At 41.0% G+C, this 21,264-nt stretch overlaps 1 protein-coding gene across 9 annotated transcripts in view; it reads left to right on the top strand.

The window, feature by feature from the left end:
* Positions 1-21,264, top strand: part of celf1 (cugbp, Elav-like family member 1) — a gene marked incomplete at its 3' end in the record, with an annotated part of 46,014 nt that overhangs the window by 9,120 nt on the left and 15,630 nt on the right. For 5 of the 9 annotated variants that reach the window (XM_079736889.1, XM_079736887.1, XM_079736888.1 and 2 more), the window contains exons 5-9: positions 14,226-14,274; positions 14,632-14,766; positions 15,330-15,409; positions 19,174-19,335; positions 19,799-19,868. In XM_079736889.1, coding sequence (XP_079593015.1) covers positions 14,226-14,274; positions 14,632-14,766; positions 15,330-15,409; positions 19,174-19,335; positions 19,799-19,868 — 496 coding nt within the window. The remainder of the gene's footprint in view (positions 1-14,225; positions 14,275-14,631; positions 14,767-15,329; positions 15,410-19,173; positions 19,336-19,798; positions 19,869-21,264) is intronic. The other 4 variants (XM_079736892.1, XM_079736891.1, XM_079736893.1 and 1 more) reach the window with 3 other exon arrangements.

Below are 21,264 nucleotides of genomic sequence, written 5' to 3'. Positions count from 1 at the left end.
TCAAAGTCCGATTTCAGTGTTACACATATTGCATTAGTGCACTAATGACAACTCCTGCAACTCCGTAATGTCTCCGAAGCTATGTTTCCCGATCACGTGCATGTGGCGGGCACAAGCATATTTAGTCAGATGTTTGCTAGCTGCATACAATTGTTAGTGCACTAACTGGCGAGATTTAAGTCCTTGGATCCTTTTTCGTTCCAAGGACTGGCATATTCATAAAAATAATTGGAGGACCGTTAGTCAGTTTGAATGCCTTAATCTTAAGATGCATCATTGTTAAATAAAGGATGTGGCTGTTTTTCAAGATTTACAATTAAAGCAACGAAAATGAAATGCTTGACTCTCAGGCTCCCTTCAACAATGCAATAATACAATGTATGAGTGAAAGACAAGAAAAGTCACCTGAGACTTAAATAAACACAAAAGTAGTGCCAAGACAGTGCATTCATAGTGCTTAATTTACAGTGGTTTGGTTGCATATTATGAAATAGGTAACAAAGGCAATTTTTTTATGAATTTAATTTATAAACTAATATTTAAACTTTCAGAACAATTCACAATGTTTCCCTTTTCCAATACAAATAAGCATATTTCAAAAGAAACTCGCACAGCACTTACTTTCTGGACAGCAGGTGGAAATAATGGCAAATTGTATGAAAATACCAGCCCATTTCAACTGTTAATTCCTGCCACTAAATTACAATTATTTCAACAGCAACTCCAGTAAGAACCATTTTTAACAGTCAGACAATTTCAGAACTAATATAGCAAATCAGATTTCAGCCCATTATTTAAAAAAGTATACAATTTGAGATTGAGCTTTATAAGTCTAAGACCAAACCACACCAAAGAATACCAGACCAGAACACCAATAATAAACGTTTGAATGTGAGCATTAACTGTTTGTTATTACTCAATATTTAGCTATGCACAAGACAAGCTGTTCTCCCTGGGCTTCCATTAAAACATATATGCATCCAAAACAATGCACACACCTCACACAGATATGAGGTCGGGAACAGGAGTAGGGTCTTCAGTGCAAGGGTGCTGATCTCAGTGTATATGTCGATGCTTTGATCCAGAAGGATGTCAGTGGTGTTGAATAGAAGGAGGTTTTCAGGCCTCTTTCATTCCTGAGTTCTAGCAGCTGATCCTCTTGTCTTGATGAGAGCTGAAAAAATTATCGCTAGATTAATCGTTAATCGAAAAATAACCCTTTGGAACAGATCTACCTCACACTATAACTCAAATAGACGCGTATTCAGGGGATGAGCTTTGATGTGGTTAATGACACATATTGCATCACTGAGGACCATGTGGAGCACTGGAGACGTCTTCTTGGTGAATCATGCAGTGAGTTGACTCGCATTCTTTCACCCTGGCAGTGAACCCTGACAAATATTATCAGGGTCCTGTAAATAATAATTTACAGGCCTATAACTGACTGGCCTGCTGAAAGATTGTAAAATTAAATGTTACAAAAACACAGTGCATTTAAATAAAGTGCATTCTCTGTAGGACTACTGTGCCGTTAGACTGAGCATACTGGTGAGGCTGACGTCTGAGCTCCATATGTCGGTCGTGAAACTGATTGTTGTAATATCTGACGCCATAAGCTCATGGACGTGAGATGCAACAACATTAAATAGCTCAGGTAAACATACGTCTGAGAAATGCCGTCTGCTCAGCATGGCATAACGGGGCTCAATATGCTCTATGAGCCTAAAAAACCCCACATCCTCTACAACAGAGAATGGCTGGTCATCTAAGGCAATGAATTCCATAACTTTCTGCGTAATGCCCTTTGCCTTGGCACCATCACTTGGAAACCTTCTTGCCTTTTCAAAAACGTCCGCCACAGACGGAGTGGGCGTGCTCGGATTTATTTTTATTTTCTGTGCCACATTCTTCTCATATTGAGACTGGCAATCAGGATGTTTTGATTTCAAGTGATAAATTAAACCCGACGTGGAGAAACTCTTTGTAGATGTACCCCCTCTTGAAATTTCGGCATTACAATTCTTGCAAATCGCTATACGTGGGTCTTTCTCAGAAACATTGAAAAACGTCCAAACCGCAGAAATATTGGCGCTTATCCAGACAAGCGTGTGCTGGCCGCGCTTTTTTTTTGCGTCATCACAAATTTCTGTTTCGGCCGTGTTGTTTCGGTGATAAAAGTATTACGGCCGAAAACCGAAAATGTGCTTTTGGGCCATTTTCGGCCGAAGATTTTCGGTGGCCGAAATTCGGTGCATCTCTACTCGTTTATTCTAAGTCAATGGCTCTCAAACTTCGGTAAAGGAATTTCCGAAAAATACAAAGAAATAAAATATTTAAAGATTATTTATTTTATTAAAATAAAAACAAATTACCAAAATACTAGTACCAATGGAAATAAATTAACCGTGAGAACATTAAAATGGGGTCCAAATAAGTTTTGCTTTTCCTGTAATATTTTTGTTTCAATATGAGCCTGTTTAGTATACATCCACGAGTACAAGCTAAACTGACAGCAAGATATAAGCGCTAGAATTATGAATGGTTCAAAAAAACTGCGACCGTGGCTCGGGAACGGGAACTATTTGGTGGTGCAGACAGAAGTATATTCCAAGCAGAACTGTAAAAACTGACAGTGAACCGAGTGCGGTGATGTTCGGAGAAATGAATCCATAAAACCATCGTATCTCGAACGTCATCTTACAACCGAACACCCAGTGCAAAAAGATAAACCGGTTGAATTTTCCTAGGAAAACGTGTCGGATTGAAGCAGTCAATTAAATGGATTCAATAGTCAGGAATAACATCATTACGCACCACGTCTCGCTCCGACAGCAGCAACAGTTACGTGAATACTACTTGGTGACAGCCGAAGCGAACAACTGGATGAGAACCTCATTCAGCATCGAAACTTCTGAAATGCCAGAGGAGAGTTGAACTGAATTGTAATGCGATGAAACATTGAAGTCTGCTTTCAGAATAAAGTCGTTGTTTACTTTTGGAAACAGCAATACAGAAAATACCCGGCGCTTTCGGACAACGCTGTGTGCTTTCTCCTTTCTTTTGCGACCACATATCAATGCGAGAAAGGCTTCTCTTCACTTGCCATCATCAAAACCAAGTACAGAAGCGGGATTAATTCTGAGCACATCTGCGACTGAAGCTGACCTCCATCGATCCAGACGTTGAAGGACTGCGTCCGCAGGGGCAGGCGCACCCTCCTCCTCCCACCCTCCTCCTCCCACCCTCCTCCTCCCACCCTCCTTGTGGAAGTTCAGCTATCAACGTGCTGGCACACTTTTAATATTATTTATATTGAGCCTAACTTCTCTGTTCTCATTTGGTGTGTGTGTGTCAGTTCCAGGGCTACCACTCTGTTCAGCTGACAACAGTTAACAGTAAATAATATTCTTAATAAAAAATGTGCCTCCTGTGAGCTGTGCGCAAGGCAAGGCAAATTTATTTATATAGCACTTTTCATACACAAGGCAGACTCAAAGTGCTTTACGTATTAACATTTTCATACAATAAAATGAGATAATAGATAAGTAAAAGAGAACATGCAAAAAATTTGTCAGCATTTTAGAAAGTGCAATGTATTTAAGATCAGATTAACAGTCTCTCTGGTACCCACGTCAGGACTCCAATCCTACCTAAAGGCCTTTCTCTCTGGTATCAGATCATGTATCTTTCTGGTAAAAATAGAAAATAAAGGCAAAGTTAAAAAGGCATTTTAATAATAAAATAGAAAATAAAGGCAAAGTTAAAAAAGCTTTTTGGAAAGTGCAATGTATTTAAGATTTAGCAGAAAGCTAAAGAAAACAAAAGTCTTCAGTCTTGTTTTAAAGGTGGTCAGAGTTGGGGCAAGTCTTAAATCCTCAGGGATTTTATTCAAGCTATAGTAACTAAATCCTGCTTTCCCATGTTTCGTGTTTACTCTGGGGATGATTAACAGATCCAACCGAACCCTTCGACCGGAGGGTTCGGTTCGCAAAGGTGCGGCACAGATCGCGTTTCCACCACAAAAAGTGGGCGTGACCCGGACTGAGCCGTACTCATCTCGCACTCGTCCCGCAGTACTCCTCCGTTGGGGTACTGAGATGCCTGAGAGGGTGTCGGCAAGTTCGAGCTACACACGTCCTCCGTTGATTGGTTGACAGAATTGTCACTTACGGGCGACATGGGGATAAAAACAAACAAACAGTACCCGCAAGGTATTATTCTGGACAATGGACGTGCAAAACTTTAACTTGGGCAAACAAGAAGGTGGAGACTTTCCTCTGCATTCTTTTGGAGGAAGACGTGCAGAGGGAGCTTGATTTATTATTTTTATTGAGCAGGCTACAATGTGTCGCGCTGCTATGATGTCATGATGTTTATGTTTGTAGCTGCCGCAGCGATCGACATCCGGTCTACCATAAGGGTTCTGTCGGCGGTGGAAACGCGACCTCGGAACTGAGCTGGGCTATACCGCCCCCTCACTACCGGACTGAGGCGAACCGAACCGCACCCTCCGGTGGAAATGCGCCATTAGAGTTTTTTTTGGGAAACCTGTAAGGAGACCATTGCAGTAATCAAGCTTACTAGTGATAAAGGCATGTACAAGTTTTTGTAAGTCTTCGGTGGACATGAGCCCTCTAAGTCTTGCTACATTTTTAAGGTGATAATATGCAGATTTTGTAACTGATTTGATGTGACTGTCGAAATGTAAATCTGAATCTATGATAACCCCTAGAATTCTGGCTTTGATTGAGGTTTTCAGGGACAGAGAGTGATGTTGTTGTACTTTAAGCCTTTCCGTTTTAGCACCAAATTCAATTATCTCGGTTTTGTCCTGATTTAGTTGAAGGAAATTTCGGCACATCCAATCTTTCACTTGCTCAATGCACTCGCACAGCAGATGGTATGGGCCAATAGTCATTTGGTGATAGCGATACATAGATTTGCATGTCATCAGCATAGCAATGATGGTCAATATTGTTATTTTGCATGGTTTGACCTAATGGGAGCATGTAGATGTTGAATAAAGAGGGGACTCCAGATCGGACCTTTTGGGACTCCAAATGGCGACTGGTTATTGCTCCATTTCTGTCCGCACCGTCAGTCCCGACGCATCTCGGGGCTCAGGGGTGCACGGTTGGCCGACGCATGTGCAGCTCGCCTCCATAGGGACTGGTTGTTGTTCCGTCTCTGTCCGCACCGTCCCTCCGGACGCATCTCGGGGCTTGGGGGTGCATGGGTGGCCGACGCATGCACAGTTCGCCTCTCTGGCGACGGGTTCATGGTCGGTCTCCGTCCGCACCGTTTGTCCAGACGAATCTTGGGGCTCAGGGCTGCATGGGTGGCAGGCGCGTTCGTGGAATCTTGAAGTGGCAGGAACCGGTTCTTCAGCGGCAGGGTTAACTTCAACTTTAGCTTTGGTTAGCTTAGCATTTGGCGTCGAGTGAACTTGATTCACTCACTTTGGTATGTTGTTTGGGCTTAGCGCCAACTTTGTGCCAGTGAGACGCAGCTGGAACAGTCTTTCTCTTGTCCAGCTTCGGGAAGGATACAGTGTAGCTTTGATCATCTTGTTGTGTATTTGTCTGAGTTAGCTCAGCAAACTCACCCATCAGCACTGTAAAGCCGCTGTCTGTCGCAGTTTGGTGCAGTCTGTGTATTTCCCAGCCTCCGTGCCTAAGATATCCGAGTACAGAGGCATGTTGGCAATAGGAAAGTCCAAGGCTTTTGCTGCGGTCTGATCCAGGAGTCATAAAAAGTGCCAAATGTAATGTTGAATCGAGCGATGGAGGTCGACGGAAACTAACTATATTAAGTATTATTGTCATGAAATATAATAAAATAAAGTAGATCTGAACTGCTGCCTCTTAGGAATAGTTGCATTTGGAATAACAATTGTATACCATCAACAACAAATGTTTGAAAACTTTTAGGCTGAATACAAATAATATTCAAAGTTGGCCAGCATATTCACAACTGAACTTCCATAAGCCTAATCAGAAGGATGCGCCTGCCTCTGCGAACACATTCCTGCAATGTCTGGATCAATCAAGGTAGGCTTCAGACTCGGGTCCGGCTCAGCATCAATCCTGCATCTGTATTACGTTTTATCGCACAGATATGTGGTCACAAAAGGAAGTAGAACGCGCACAGCTTTGTCTGAAAGTGCAGGGTATTTATTGTGTTGCTGTATCCAATTATATTCTGTTAAACTCTCCTGCAAACCAGTAGTGAAGTCTTTGGGCATTCCAGAGGTTTCGATGCTAAACAAGTTTCTCATCCAGTTGTTTGCTTCGGCCGTTGCTGGGAAATATTTGTGGACCTCTTGTCCGAGTGAGACGATGTGCACAATGATGTTGTTCCTGACTATTGAATCGTTTACTTGGATTCCCTCAATCTTTCACTTTTTCTTAGGAAAAAATCTACTGCTTTGTCTTTCAGCACTAGGTGTTTGGTTGTAAAATGACACTGCGGCCTGGGCTCTTCCTCCTAGCAGGTACTGTTGAGACTTCATTGGTGCAACCTATGTATTAAAGTTGAAATAGTCATAAATAAAGAGAAAGTAATCCTTTTATTGTGTATTTTTCTTATTTTAGGATATTAAAGTGTTAATATAAGTGTTCTTCAATAAACTATTATAATAATTTCGAACACTTAAAGGATTGAAATGTTTTGTTCAATCATTGAAAAGTATTGCCTATCCTTTCTTTAAATGTAATGTTGGTTTATGGTTTTCATAAACAGAGCAATAAACATGTATAACCATAAACGTAAATGAGAAGAAAATAATTGTAAATCTAACCTTCAGTGCCTAATCCATACTCAAACCAAAAAACACAACTAATAAATGACTGATCATTGTGAACCCGACACCACCCACCCTGATTGGAGGACGCTGAACAGACAAGGATATAAACTAACAGAAAAATGGGCCAACAGGCGGATGCTGGATGCTAGCCTAATCTCTTTTCAATGAAACGAAACACATTTGTATCATAATACTTTTGTCTTATACAAAACAGCAAAAAATATCTTTGTTACCAGCAAAACTGATAAATAAAGCAAAATAGTATGTTTGCTGAACATATTTTTTTGTATAAAATGACAACTGCACAGGTAAAAAAAAACACATTTGGATCACAGAGCTTTTGTCTTTGACAAAACGCAAAAAAGGTCATGGTTTTCAGCAAAACTGTTTTCGTAGATCAAAATAGTCAATGCGACAAGTCGTATCTCAAATTGTATGGTTTACTTTGGGCACAAAAATAGGGCATATAATGCAAACCTAAACAAAATAGCTTGCTTTTTAGCTCAACTCTTACCAGACACTCTGTCTATTCTAAGCTTAATGTCCTTTGCAATGGCCACTGTCAGTGCTGAAACCAGATGCTGTTCTGTGAGGCGGGATCTGTGGGATGTCTTGTTCAGGTTCATTACTGAAAACATCTGTTTGCACGAGTAGGTGCTTCCTAACATAGACATGAGGTGTGCAGAGTTAAGGCGAAGCTGTGGCAATGATTCAGGGAGTAAAGGTGCAAACTCAGCCGCCCCAACTGACTGGTAGTGGGTCTTCAGAGCAACGTTATATTGCAATTCAATGACTGCAAGTGCTCAGGTGCGGTGTAAACAATCAATTGCAAATAGTTTGCGAACAGATCAAGGTTGAATTTCCGTGCGGCCAAATCAGCAAGTATCCTTCTGAATCCCACTTTCATTGTGTTTAGTTTGTCAGCATACAATTCGGTCGGGAATGGGTTGGTGACTATCTCACCGACTGGGAAGTAGGAAAGTGAGCCAAGTTGCCTTGGCGCATATGCCCCTCCCATAGAAGCAGTTTCATTTGTAACTCCTTCACTGCGTCTCGCATTTCAGTGATCAGCTGCTTTCGACCCTGCTGTACATTGAGGTGCTCTGTTAAGTCACACATGAAACCCAAGTCGTTCAGTCACTTTTCATCCTCAAGCTTGTCGATGACCATTTGTTAGCTTTCCATGAAACGAGCAATCTCAATGCAGGAATCATAAAATCTTCAACACTTTCCCCAGAATCAACCAGCATACCTTCATCCTTGTACAGTTTTCCTCCTCTAAAAGTGCCCTAAATTGCCGGTGGTTCAAGCCCCGTGAACGAATGAAGTTCACAGTTTTGGTTACAACTTTCATTACATGTCCCATGCCCAACACCTTACCACCGAGGGCCTCCTGGTGGTAAGGTGTTTTCATGTGCGCAACCCACATACTCAGCTCTGCTGCTCATCCCACAAGTGCATGTTCCTTACAAATGGGGCACCATTTGAAAGGGAACTACACAGGCTGTCCAACGGTATAAGATTTATTGCCAAAAGCATTGTTACCACAGAGAAATAATCAACCAAACACAAATTTCCCTACTTTTTGTGCTAAGTTTATATATATAGTGGGGCAAAAAAGTATTTAGTCAGCCACCAATTGTGCAAGTTCTCCCACTTAAAAAGACGAGAGAGGCCTGTAATTTTCATCATAGGTAAACCTCAGCTATAAGAGACAAAATGAAAAAAAAAAATCCAGAAAATCACATTCTGATTTTTTAAGAATTTATTTGCAAATTATGGTGGAAAATAAGTATTTGGTCACCTACAAACCAGCAAGATTTCTGGCTGTCACAGACCTGTAACTTCTTCTTTAAGAGGCTCCTCTGTCCTCCACTCGTTACCTGTATTAATGGCACCTGTTTGAACTCCTTATCAGTATAAAAGACACCTGTCCACAACCTCAAACAGTCACACTCCAAACTCCACTATGGCCAAGACCAAAGAGCTGTCGAAGGACACCAGAAACACAATTGTAGACCTGCACCAGGCTGGGAAGTCTGAATCTGCAATAGGTAAGCAGCTTGGTGTGAAGAAATCAACTGTGGGAGCAATTATTAGGAAATGGAATACATACAAGACCACTGATAATCTCCCTCGATCTGGGGCTCCACGCAAGATCTCACCCTGTGGGGTCAAAATGATCACAAGAACGGTGAACAAAAATCCCAGAACCACACGGGGGGACCTAGTGAATGACCTCCAGAGAGCTGGGACCAAAGTAACAAAGGCTACCATCACTAACACACTACGCCGCCAGGGACTCAAATCCTGCAGTGCCAGACGTGTCCCCCTGCTAAAGCCAGTGCATGTCCGGGCCCGTTTGAAGTTTGTTAGAGAGCATTTGGATGATCCAGAACAGGATTGGGAGAATGTCATATGGTCAGATGAAACCAAAATATAACTTTTTGGTAAAAACTCAACTCGTCGTGTTAGGAGGAGAAAGAATGCTGAGTTGCATCCAAAGAACACCATACCTACAGTGAAGCATGGGGGTGGAAACATCATGCTTTGGGGCTGTTTTTCTGCCAAGGGACCAGGACGTCTGATCCGTGTGACGGAAAGAATGAATGGGGCCATGTATCGTGAGATTTTGAGTGAAAACCTCCTTCCATCAGCAAGGGCACTGAAGATGAAACGTGGCTGGGTCTTTCAGCATGACAATGACCCCAAACACACCGCCCGGGCAACGAAGGAGTGGCTTCGTAAGAAGCATTTCAAGGTCCTGGAGTGGCCTAGCCAGTCTCCAGATCTCAACCCCATAGAGAATCTTTGGAGGGAGTTGAAAGTCTGTGTTGCCCAGCGAAGGCCCAAAAACATCACTGCTCTAGAGGAGATCTGCATGGAGGAATGGGCCAAAATACCAGCAGCGTGTGAAAACCTTGTAAAGACTTACAGAAAACGTTTGACCTCTGTCATTGCCAACAAAGGGAATGTAACAAAGTATTGAGATGACCTTTTGTTATTGACCAAATACTTATTTTCCACCATAATTTGCAAATAAATTCTTTAAAAATCAGACAATGTGATTTTCTAGATTTTTTTTTTTTCACTTTGTCTCTCATAGCTGAGGTATACCTATGATGAAAATTACAGGCCTCTCATCTTTTTAAGTGGGAGAACTTGCACAATTGGTGGCTGACTAAATACTTTTTTGCCCCACTGTATATATTAGTGGTGTCAGTTTAACGCGTTATTAACGGCGTTAACGCAAAACAATTTTAACGGCGTTTTTTTTTTTCGCGCGATTAACGCTCTTTTGGCTTGGCAAACGTTGTAGTTCTTTCACCTGCTGTCTAGCAACTATTAGTCACGTTAGAAAAACTACAACACCATACCGGATCTAGCTACACCGGAGACAAAACAACAAGCAGGCCGCACAAACTTGTTGGGGCAAGCAAGAATACAGGGCGGGTGAAAAACTCCTTAAAAGTGTGCGTGTGTTTGTGTGTCACTCTGTTCGAGCCTGCACGAGAGTTCAATGTTGTCATTAGCTGTTACGTCTTTCTGACCAATCGCAGTTCAAGGCCCACCTGGGCTGTACCACTTCAGGAGGGGCCGCTTAGTTACTTCCCTCTAGACAAATTCGACTTGGTTGCGACATTGACAGTTTGTGATTGTTGCGTCTGTTGAGTGAGTGAGCGGTTGCAGGCGCACAGCTCAGGCTGCCGGACGGCGCTGCAAGGAACTTTTATAAACGCAATATTGTTATCCCGCAGTAATCAGCCCGACAGCCCCGAAACGTTAACAGCCCACCGGGTATTCTCCCGAATCTCCCAATGACCACTCCGCCACCGTGTGTGTGTGTGTGTGTGTGTGTGTGTGTGTGTGTGTAGGCATTATTCGGTAGCCTGGTAATGTGTATAGGCCGGTGTACGGTAGGAATATTCATACTGATTTAAATAATAAATGTTATAGTATTTCCCATCTTTGCTGAGCAAGAGTTTTGTTCGAAAGTTCAGTGATTGAAATAAATAAAAGCCTGGGTTATTGAAGTTTTACGGTCGGCCTACCACTGTCATGCACCTACCCGATGTCAAGTGGACTGGGTTGAATTCACTGCGGGTCTCTCTTCTTATACCCAGCTTACCAAATATATTTTATTACTGTCCTTCTCAACACTCTCTGATCTCACTCAAAGGCTAGCAGCACGAAATCAAGGGATATTTAGAATAGAAAAAAATGTGTGATTAATTGCGAGTTAACTATGACATTAATGCGATTAATCGCGATTAAATATTTTAATCGCTTGACATATGTATGTATGTGTGTATGCATATATACAGTGGGGAGAACAAGTATTTGATATTTTAATAGTATGTTTTCCCACTTACAAAGCATGTAGAGGTCTGTAATTTTCATCATAGGTACACTTCAACTGTGAGAGACGGAATCTAAAACAAAAGTCCAGAAAAACACACTGTATGATTTTTAAGTAATTAATAAGTAAGTATTTGACATAAGTATTTGATCACCTACCAACCAGTAAGAATTCCGACTCTCACAGACCTGTTAGTTATTCTTTAAGAAGTCCTCCTGTTCTCCACATATTACCTGTATTAACTGCACCTTTTTGAACTTGTTACCTGTATAAAAGACACCTGTCCACACACTCAATCAAACAGACTCCAACCTCTCCACAATGGCCAAGACCAGAGAGCTGTGTAAGGACATCAGGGAAAGAATTGTAGACCTGCACAAGGCTGGGATGGGCTACAGGACAATAGGCAAGCAGCTTGGTGAGAAGGCAACAACTGTTGGTGCAATTATTAGAAAATGGAAGAAGTTCAAGATGACAGTCAATCTCCCTCGGTCTGGGGCTCCATATAGGATCTCACCTTGTGGGGCATCAATGATCATGAAGAAGGTGAGGGATCAGCCCAGAACTACACGGCAGGACCTGGTCAACGACCTTAAGAGATCTGGGACCACAGTCTCAAAGAAAACTATTAGTAACACACTACGCCGTCATGGATTAAAATCCTGTAGCGCACGCAAGGTCCCCCTGCTCAAGCCAGCGCATGTCCATGCTCGTCTGAAGTTTGCCAATGACCATCTGGATGATCAAGAGGAGGAATGGGAGAAGGTCATGTGGTCTGATGAGACAAAAATAGAGCTTTTTGGTCTAAACTCAACTCGCCATGTTTGGAGGAAGAAGAAGGATGTGTACAACCCCAAGAACACCATCCCAACCGTGAAGCATGGAAGTGGAAACATCATTCTTTGGGGATGCTTTTCTGCAAAGGGGACAGGACGACTGCACCGTATTGAGGGGAGGATGGATGGGGCCATGTATCGCGAGATCTTGGCCAACAACCTCCTTCCCTCAGTAAAAGCATTGAAGAAGGGTCGTGGCTGGGTCTTCCAGCATGACAACGACCTGAAACACACAGCCAGGGCAACTAAGGAGTGGCTCCGTAAGAAGCATCTCAAGGTCCTGGAGTGGCCTAGCCAGTCTCCAGACCTGAACCCAGTGGAAAATCTCTGGAGGGAACTGAAAGTCTGTATTGCCCAGCGACAGCCCCGAAACCTGAAGGATCTGGAGAAGGTCTGTATGGAGGAGTGGGCTAAAATCCCTGCTGCAGTGTGTGCAAACCTGGTCAAGAACTACAGGAAACGTATGATCTCTGTAATTGCAAACAAAGGTTTCTGTACTAAATATTAAGTTCTGTTTTCTGATGTATCAAATAATTATGTCATGCAATAAAATGCAAATTAATTGCTTAAAAATCATACAATGTGATTTTCTGGATTTTTGTTTTAGATTCCGTCACTCACAGTTGAGTACCTATGATAGAAATTACAGAATTCTACATGCTTTGTAAGTGGGAAAACCTGCAAAATTGGCAGTGTATCAAATACTTGTTCTCCCCACTGTATGTGTGTGTGTGTATATGTATGTGTGTATGTATATATACATACACACATACATATGTATGTATGTGTGTTTTATATTTGTTTTTTATGGCATGGGAAAAAAGATTAAGGTAAATCTATCAATTTAGAACATGTATTTTTATTTGTTTATTAATAGACTTGATCGCTGTCCTACACAATTAACAAATAGCAATATTCCCCTCCTTATGAAATCCAATTGGCTTCCAAACGTTTGATTTCAGATTAGATGGTGCACTGAAAATCATTTCACCATTTTCTAACATCTTCGCACACATCTAACAACTCTGGGTGTTGACTGCTCGTGAGATGCAGAGACGCGCTCGCAAACATGCACAAACACACACACAGATCCGCCCACTTCCTTAAATTCCATTTTTCAGATCCGTATGGAAACGGAATGAAGTGAGTTGTCAAAACTGTTTTGGGCTAAAGCTTCACTAAACCGATTCGCAACATTAAAAACGGTGCATTAACCGATTCTAAATCGATTCAGCGGCCCATGTATCGATTGAGTCACATTCGTGTTAATCCAACCGGATACCGATTTGTATCGGTGAATCGTTACACCCCAAATACGTATACATTCCAGCCAGGAGCATAGAGGACACCTCCCTCAACACGAGTTAAAGTTTTGTTTATGGCTCATTTCATGTGTCTCAGTATCCAGCACAGTAATTGTGTGTGGTTGTTTGTGTTTTTGTGCGTGTGTGTGTGTGTGTGAGAATAACAAAGACCTTCCCCTGCCAGAAGCATAGTTGCGACTACACCCGTGATTCGCTTGAAATGGTCCTAGTTAGGTATACACAGAATGCTGTGGATACCTTGTTACAATACCATTGTTATTGTCGTGGTTGCTTATTATTATCATGGATCGGTAATGCCTATGTCTCTAGTTTGTCGCCAAAATCCTTTATAAAGCCCAGGGGGGGCTATTATGAAACTTGGTGTTAATGCCTTATTTTGCATGCTGAACATTTTTGGAATTGGGGCCCATATTGTCCGTCAGGAAGTATTTTGCTGTACATTGAAAAATTCGATAAAAAAACGAACCATAGCTTGAAATGACACACAGTTTGGATGAGCATGTTCTTTGGACTTGCCTGAATAAAAATCTTTGTAGTGGTTTTGATGGTGTTAAAAATAGTTATTCGTGGATTCTTGTTTTGAGGCCTGTTGAAATATAATTTTGATTAAGTTTGCTTCAGACGTCAGAGTAGCAGCTCCCATTGATTAGAGTGGGAGAGTTTCCTCATAGCTTGACACTACACTATGCAACGCAACACAGCGCTTTGATACTTGGTGTAGGGGTAATGTATTTTAATGTAATTCAAACTACGTCCTTATCTGGGCTGTGAAGTTAACAGAAATCATGATGTTGAGAGACCTTGTATAACTTGTTTAACAATAGGTAGCAAAGTCTTGGATTAAATGGTTCTTTGAGTGTCCAATTCTGAGAGCTTCTTTGTGTCACCTCGTCCAGATGCACCACCCAATCCAAATGAAGCCCGCCGACAGTGAGAAAAACAATGGTGAGAGCTTGGTTGTCATTCTTCAGTATACCCATTATCCTTTAATGAGTAGCTTTTTAATAAAGGGCAAAAATATTTCTTCAGTAACATAATGCACAGCAGAGCTGCTGTTGAGATTGGTGAGATTTTGAAAGCTATTATTTTAGCATGAGAAATGGCCTACACTTCTGTCAGTTATTAATTAGTGTAATGCGCTTTGAGAATATCTGAATATTCGAGTTGACTCTGTATGAACCAATCTCTACCCTCATTGGTTTTTGGTTGTGTAGTTTCATAATCTTGCTGAAGTCCACTATTTTGTTTCCCAATGTCTCTCACGTTTCATAGTCTAATTTTTTATCCCTGCGTTCATTTCAGCCGTGGAAGACAGAAAGCTGTTCATAGGAATGATCTCCAAGAAGTGTAACGAGAACGACATCAGGCTGATGTTCTCTCCCTACGGCCAGATCGAGGAGTGCAGAATACTGCGCGGCCCAGATGGACTCAGTCGTGGTGAGGCAGATCCAGTTCATTTCACTTTCAATATCGTCTGCTTTCTAGGGATGTTGAAAGACGTTTGTTGTCATTTAGGCTGAAACGCTAGCCCGAAATAGATATGTTTGGAACTAAAATCAAAGCAGTTTTGGGTATTTGATAAAGTCTTTATGAATACCTGCCTCTTACTGTTGCTTGGAGAATATTGTGAAAGTGAAAGCCCACCACATATACTCAAAAATGTGTAAATAGTTCCGTTGTTGCAGAGGTCCTCCATTTAACGTGGATATCTTCCCAGACATATAATTTGTTGATTTGCTCTAATTATGTGTGAAATCCCTACACATTGTATGTGACTCAGAAAAACATTGTTGTACCCATGCAATCTTCCACAGACCAGCACCAGCTACTTAGTGTAATTTTGTAAATAGCAAGTTATAGTAAATCTTTGAATGTTTTTTTCCTTTGTTTCCTGGCCATTTATTGGATGCTTTTGTTTGTGGCCTATATTTTCTATGAAATGTGCCACACATTGGAATGTCTTATCAGTCTGAAATAGGTATGGTGTCTTTTCCCTACAGGTTGTGCATTTGTGACGTTCACTGCTAGACAAATGGCCCTGTCAGCCATCAAGACAATGCACCAGTCACAGACAATGGAGGTGAGAACATTACTATTATAGAGGTTATGTCTGTTGCCATATACGTACTACAGTATATGAGTCTTTTGTATATGTAGTGGATGTAAGGATTTCCTCATCTCAAAGGCCAAACTTATTTGGGAATAGGTCCATCTAATTGTCTAATTGGATGTAGGTTTCAACTGCTAATTCTATTAATTGTTGGGTTGCAAGTAGGGCTGGGCAAAGATTAAAAGTTTTAACCGCGATTAATCACACTTTTTAAATTATTTTAAATCCAATCCAATTGAAGTTAAATGAGAGTATCAAATGGAATGACACATTATCATTCATACCAAATGTTCTGAATAAGCAAAAACTAGGCCAAGTGATCTTGAAGGAGTTTTATTGACTCACTCAGTGTGGGTTGAATATGAAACTTACAGAACCCCAAAGATTTGGGAATTGCAAACAGGCTGTCACTTACTGCAATTGCAATCAGCCAGTCGGTGAGTGCGTTTACATACAGAGTCATTATCGGATAAAGAAACGAATAAGACCTCAACAAGCGAGATCGGATAAGAAAACCTAGATAACTCGATTATAGTCCGGTTTCTACCTCCATGTAAACCCCCGTCGGATTCCGTGTTCTGCACATGCTGGAGATCTTGCGGCCGGGGGACGTGAGCCGGAATCACGTTAACGTAAGATTGCATTGATGCGTAATTAACGCATTAACTTGCCCAGCCCTGGTTGCAAGACATACCAAAAAACAAATCAAATACACGTTCCAAACCGCAACCTCCACTCTAGTAGTCTCTTTTCTAGTTTATACAGTCTGATGTTACAGCCGCACCGGAACTTTTCAGCAGCTTTTTGCTGTTGTTGAGCAAGCGAGAAAATGCCCAATACAATAGACTAATGTTTTATCCATTGATGACATTTTGAATAGAGCCCGACTGATATATCGATTAGGCGTGACTTTTTCCTGTCAAAGATATTCGGTAGCATATGTTCATAGTATATGTTTGCTGAGATGAAAACTTTAGAAAAGGTGTCAGTTTATAGATTTTATTACCTCTTTATAAACCCTCTACTTTGGTGGTTAAACCTTTAAATGCTTTTACTGAGCACATCTGTGTAATAGGGGTGTGAAGCGGTATGAACATTTATCCTCACGGTTATTGCCACCAAATTATCATTTCTTTTTTTTTTTCACAGTATTTTTAAAAGTGTGTTCAATATGTTCAGAAAGCACTGTTAGGCCTACACAAACAGAAATAGTTTCAAAACAGTGTTAATTATATTAAAACATATGTAGGCAAAACATTATCAAAAATGCAACTTTTAATATCAAAGGAACAAGGGTTCAGCATATTTGTCAGGAAAATTTCCAGTAGTGCAGGCATAAATTATACAAATCCAAAAATTCAAAAGAAAGGTTTCTGCCTTAGCTTTTGTTACAGTTAGTTTATTTCACTAAGGTTTTTCAGTTTCAGAAGAAGCTGTTCGTTATTATTTTCAACTAACCAATAGTAGTTGCCATGCGCTTAATAAATGGAAAAAAATAACTTGAATAATTGATTTGCACTTTCAATTTAACAATTACCCCTATAACCCATACATTTACTCATTTTATAATCTAATCAAATGCTCACACACTAGGTGCTTTAGTATTAGTAGTATTTTCTCCGTAGGAAATGTATATTACCTTATATGTGAATGAGACGTAGAAAGTTATTTCTCACACCACTTGAGTGGGCGTGTTGATAACGCTTTGGTCTACATTTGCATATCATTGAGTGGCCCCCTAAATTATACTGAGCCTGATGCCTTTTGTTCCCTGAATGTTTCAAAAATATTTCAATGTTGTCACTGCTTTTCAGAATCATTCGTTGTGAACGCTAAAAGATAGGGCTTATCATAAGCCTAAAAGTACACATCATTTAATAATTTCCAATCCATGAGTTCAGAGCTGCACGCGTATATAGAAAATGTTTTTTTTATTATTATATGTTTACAGTTAGCTCAACATTATAGGGGTCCCGTCCTAGCATTCCCTGTTTTCTCAGTTAAACACAGAAATCCATAACATTTGTCCCAGTGTTTGTTATATGTGAAATTAAGCAAAAAAAGAAAGTTTCGTTTTCCACTCTTTCTTCAGCAACAGTCGTTTGTGACGCTTTTCTTCTTAGTCGTCTCTTCTATTTGTCCCTACTCATGCTCCAATCTTTCATCGATTTATGCTTTGGATGCTGTGGATGCAACGGAACATATGATACATCGTTACAGCAACGTTTAAGATGATCTCGATGAGTTCTGCCCATTCTGCCTCCATGCAGTCTGTGGTCTAACTGAAACAAACTGGAATGACAAGCCCACACACCTAAATCCCCCTTAATTCTACTGATGTCTGAACGACATCAATGTCCACATATAAAGCATCAAGTGTGAACCACCCTTGGGGTCAAATCTCCTGATATACAAATGTGGCGGAAATGCAGAGGACATGTGTCAAAACGGCTTATAAGGAGAAAATGATGCTTGCTTCATAACTTTATAGGTGCAGCTAAATGTTATACGTTGTAACATTATAGGCAAAATGTTATTATATGTGCTCAGAAATTTGTTACATTATCGACCAAGGTTTCCACATTATAACCATGGGTTTAATTAATCCTAGAGGTTGTTATTATATATGACTAATTAATTAGTCATATATAATATCACGACCAAAAGCTGTATGCGCCTCCTGATGATATTATGAATCTTAAAAAGTGTTATTTCGGCGAAAATTTAACCCAGGGTCTTTGTTTTGGCATGTATACCCTTCAAATAAGCCCTTCAGATACTTTTTTCATTAATAATCGAGTATAGAGTTTGCCCGGCGCAATGTTTGGCTTCCATGTGATTGGTTAGGGGCACCGCAAAGCTTCCAAATCTGAATTTTTTGCAGTAGCATGATTAGGGTCCCTAAACATAAAACGGAACATCAACAACTTAGTTAACGTACCGGGTGTTTATTAAAAAATACTGTTTTCCAAGTCTGTGCCTTACTGATGGGCCATGTTTCCAGGAAGTCCACACAAGATGATTATCTGCTACCGTAAATAATATTATAGAGGCGCATACCAATTTAACTTAACAATCTCCCCTCTTGATACTTAACTGTTTTAAATTCGTTTGCGTCTCTATTATATTATTTACGGTAGCAGGTAATCAACTTGGCCATGATTAAGAAGGAATTCGGGGGGTAAAGGAACTTTGGCTTTGACTCTCTGAAGTCCAGATTGAACCGCGACATGGAGAAAGGGATTGTTGCTGTTTGCAGACTCCCGGGAGTCCGCAATACAATCCCTTTCTCCTCCATGTCGCGATTCAATCTGTACTTCAGATTAGGGCTGGGCGATATACCGGTATTAAGAGTTATACCGGTATATTTTTGAAAGAGATATGTAATTCAGACAATATTGCCATACCGGTTTATTATTTTTTATTTTGATGTTGCCTTGCGGGGAACTGCCCATTTCTCCGACAATCCATCGTTCCGACCTCTCAATACTAAAAACAATTCCCATTGGTCCTACTGTCCACTAGTCTGACGTCCGGAGCTGCGGTAACTCGGGACTGCCGGGAGTGATCTGAATGGTGCAACACTGTTACAACTTTTGCATTACTTAGAACCAAATTATTGTTTTGCGTTATCTGTGTGGGCATTTAACAAGGTTACATTGTGTTATTGAAAACTTTAAAAATCTGTTTCTACCATTCAATGATCGCTGCCCATTTTTTCCCTCCACTATTAGGGCTGTTCTTCGCCTATTGTGGTGAAGTTTGCAGACACACAGAAGGACAAGGAGCAGAAGCGAATGGCCCAGCAGCTCCAGCAACAGATGCAGCAGCTCAACGCTGCCTCCATGTGGGGCAACCTCACTGGACTCAACAGCCTGGGGCCACAGTACCTGGCAGTGAGTTAACACATATTGCATAAAGCATCAAGTAGATGCAGGCTGTTTGCATAACATGTATCAAGCTTGAATTCATATTGCATCTTGAAGTATAACCCTAGTCTATTGTGGTTATTGGGGCTAAAAACAGACACAATATGTATGCGCTTCTGTTTGATTAAAGTGATACACATTTTCATGTACTTAATGAGCTACTACTATGCCTCAATCTAGTCAACAATTATTGCTTGTGCATCATGACCTCACCATGGTTCTCCCTTATTTCCCCCTCCTTTGTCTAAAATCTCCTGCCAGATTGCATGTTAATAAATGCCATACTGCATCCCTCTGTCTCTGTTCAGGAAATGTCCCTTTTGGTTTTACCCTTTGCAATACCTCTGTGCCTGTCTCTTCTTTCACCCCGTCCCACTGGCTAGCAAAAGTACTGACCAGTGCATTCTCTGTGTTTGGTTCAAATGTCTAGCTTTATTTACAGCTGCTGCAGCAGTCAGCCTCTGCAGGGAACGCACTCAACAATCTGCACCCTATGTCAGGTATGTTGAGGAAGGAAACATTCTGCTCTGAGAGAGGCCTATGTTCTTGGCACCACTTGGTTCCTCAAGAGATGAGGAAGTTTATTCAAGAATTTGTTGTCTGAAATTTAACCTCGTGATTAAATATATATCGTAGGCATTTGATTGGTGCCGGGATCTTTTAAAAAGTTGAGAGGAGTATTTTGTTTGAAAACAGGACTGTAGTCTAGTAACTAATGTCCAACAATACAAGCAGAGCGACAAACTCTGCAATTGATTGCACCATTTAAATCAGTATATAAGTATGTCTGCAAAGCATGCCACACTGTTGTTATATTTATATATCAGTGTTTCCCCGATAATTTGTTTGGCATACAAAATGGGATCACCAACATATCAAAATAATCACGACCATGTTTCTAAAGTATACAGTGTCAAAATCCATCGTCAAAACAGACTTTTGAGAAATGATTTGTGCAACCATCTAAGGCCCCGTCCACACGGAGCCGGTTTTTTGGTGAAACCGCATGTCTTGTGCGTTTGGGCCGACCGTCCAGACGGAGCCGGCGAATCCGGTGCCCGAAACCGCACATTTCTGAAACGCAAACGATGACGTCATTAGCCCCCCACCAGCTGGGGGACGTCAGAGTTGCGTAGAATTTATTATTTATTATTTTATTTGTATTCTTTTTGTAGCTTTAAATACAGCCCCTTGATAAATGTCATTACTAACTGTACATTAAAAAGTATTTCTGCTCAATTTAAAAGGTTGAATCTCCTCGTGACTGAATGTTTGTATACAGCGCGTGCAGGCTGTATGCGCGCAGGCTTGATGCGCTCCACTTTTTTCTGTGGAGAACCAGCGCCTTGAATATTTACTACAGCATTTCTACAGCTCGATGCGGTTTCACAATGACTCCGTCTTTACGGAGATATTCATAAACCGCATAAAACGAAACCGGATCGTTTTCGCCCGTTTCGGCTCCGTGTGGACGGGGCCTAAGTTCCAGCCCTGTGTTGGAGAGAGGCCTTGGTTTGGATAAGCTAACACTTGAGAGCAATTTCTGTAATCATGGAATCATGGAATGAGATATTGACACGAAAACGTTTCCAGTTTCTGCTACTTTCAGAAGCTGACATGGTGATAGAATATTGTTAGCTAAATTAACATATTTTGAATGAAATAAGTCATTTTATAAGTTATCAAAAATCCCTTTGAGGTTTAAGATCAGACACGTCCATAGATCATGAGAACCAAGTTTTTCACCAAACAACCAAATCGATCAAGACGGACATGTGTCCCAAATGCAAAAAACATGTAAGTTTCTGAATTTTTTATCCATCAGGACAGACATGCCGAGCGTTTAACTTTGACCAGGAGTTATAGCCACCCGATGGGAATTCTGGCACCGGTTTT

Source organism: Pollachius pollachius (assembly GCF_949987615.1).
Source record: "Pollachius pollachius genome assembly, chromosome: 5".
NCBI lineage: Eukaryota > Metazoa > Chordata > Actinopteri > Gadiformes > Gadidae > Pollachius > Pollachius pollachius.
The sequence above is the reverse complement of the archived record's forward strand: the minus strand, read 5'-3'. Positions and strand labels throughout refer to the sequence as shown.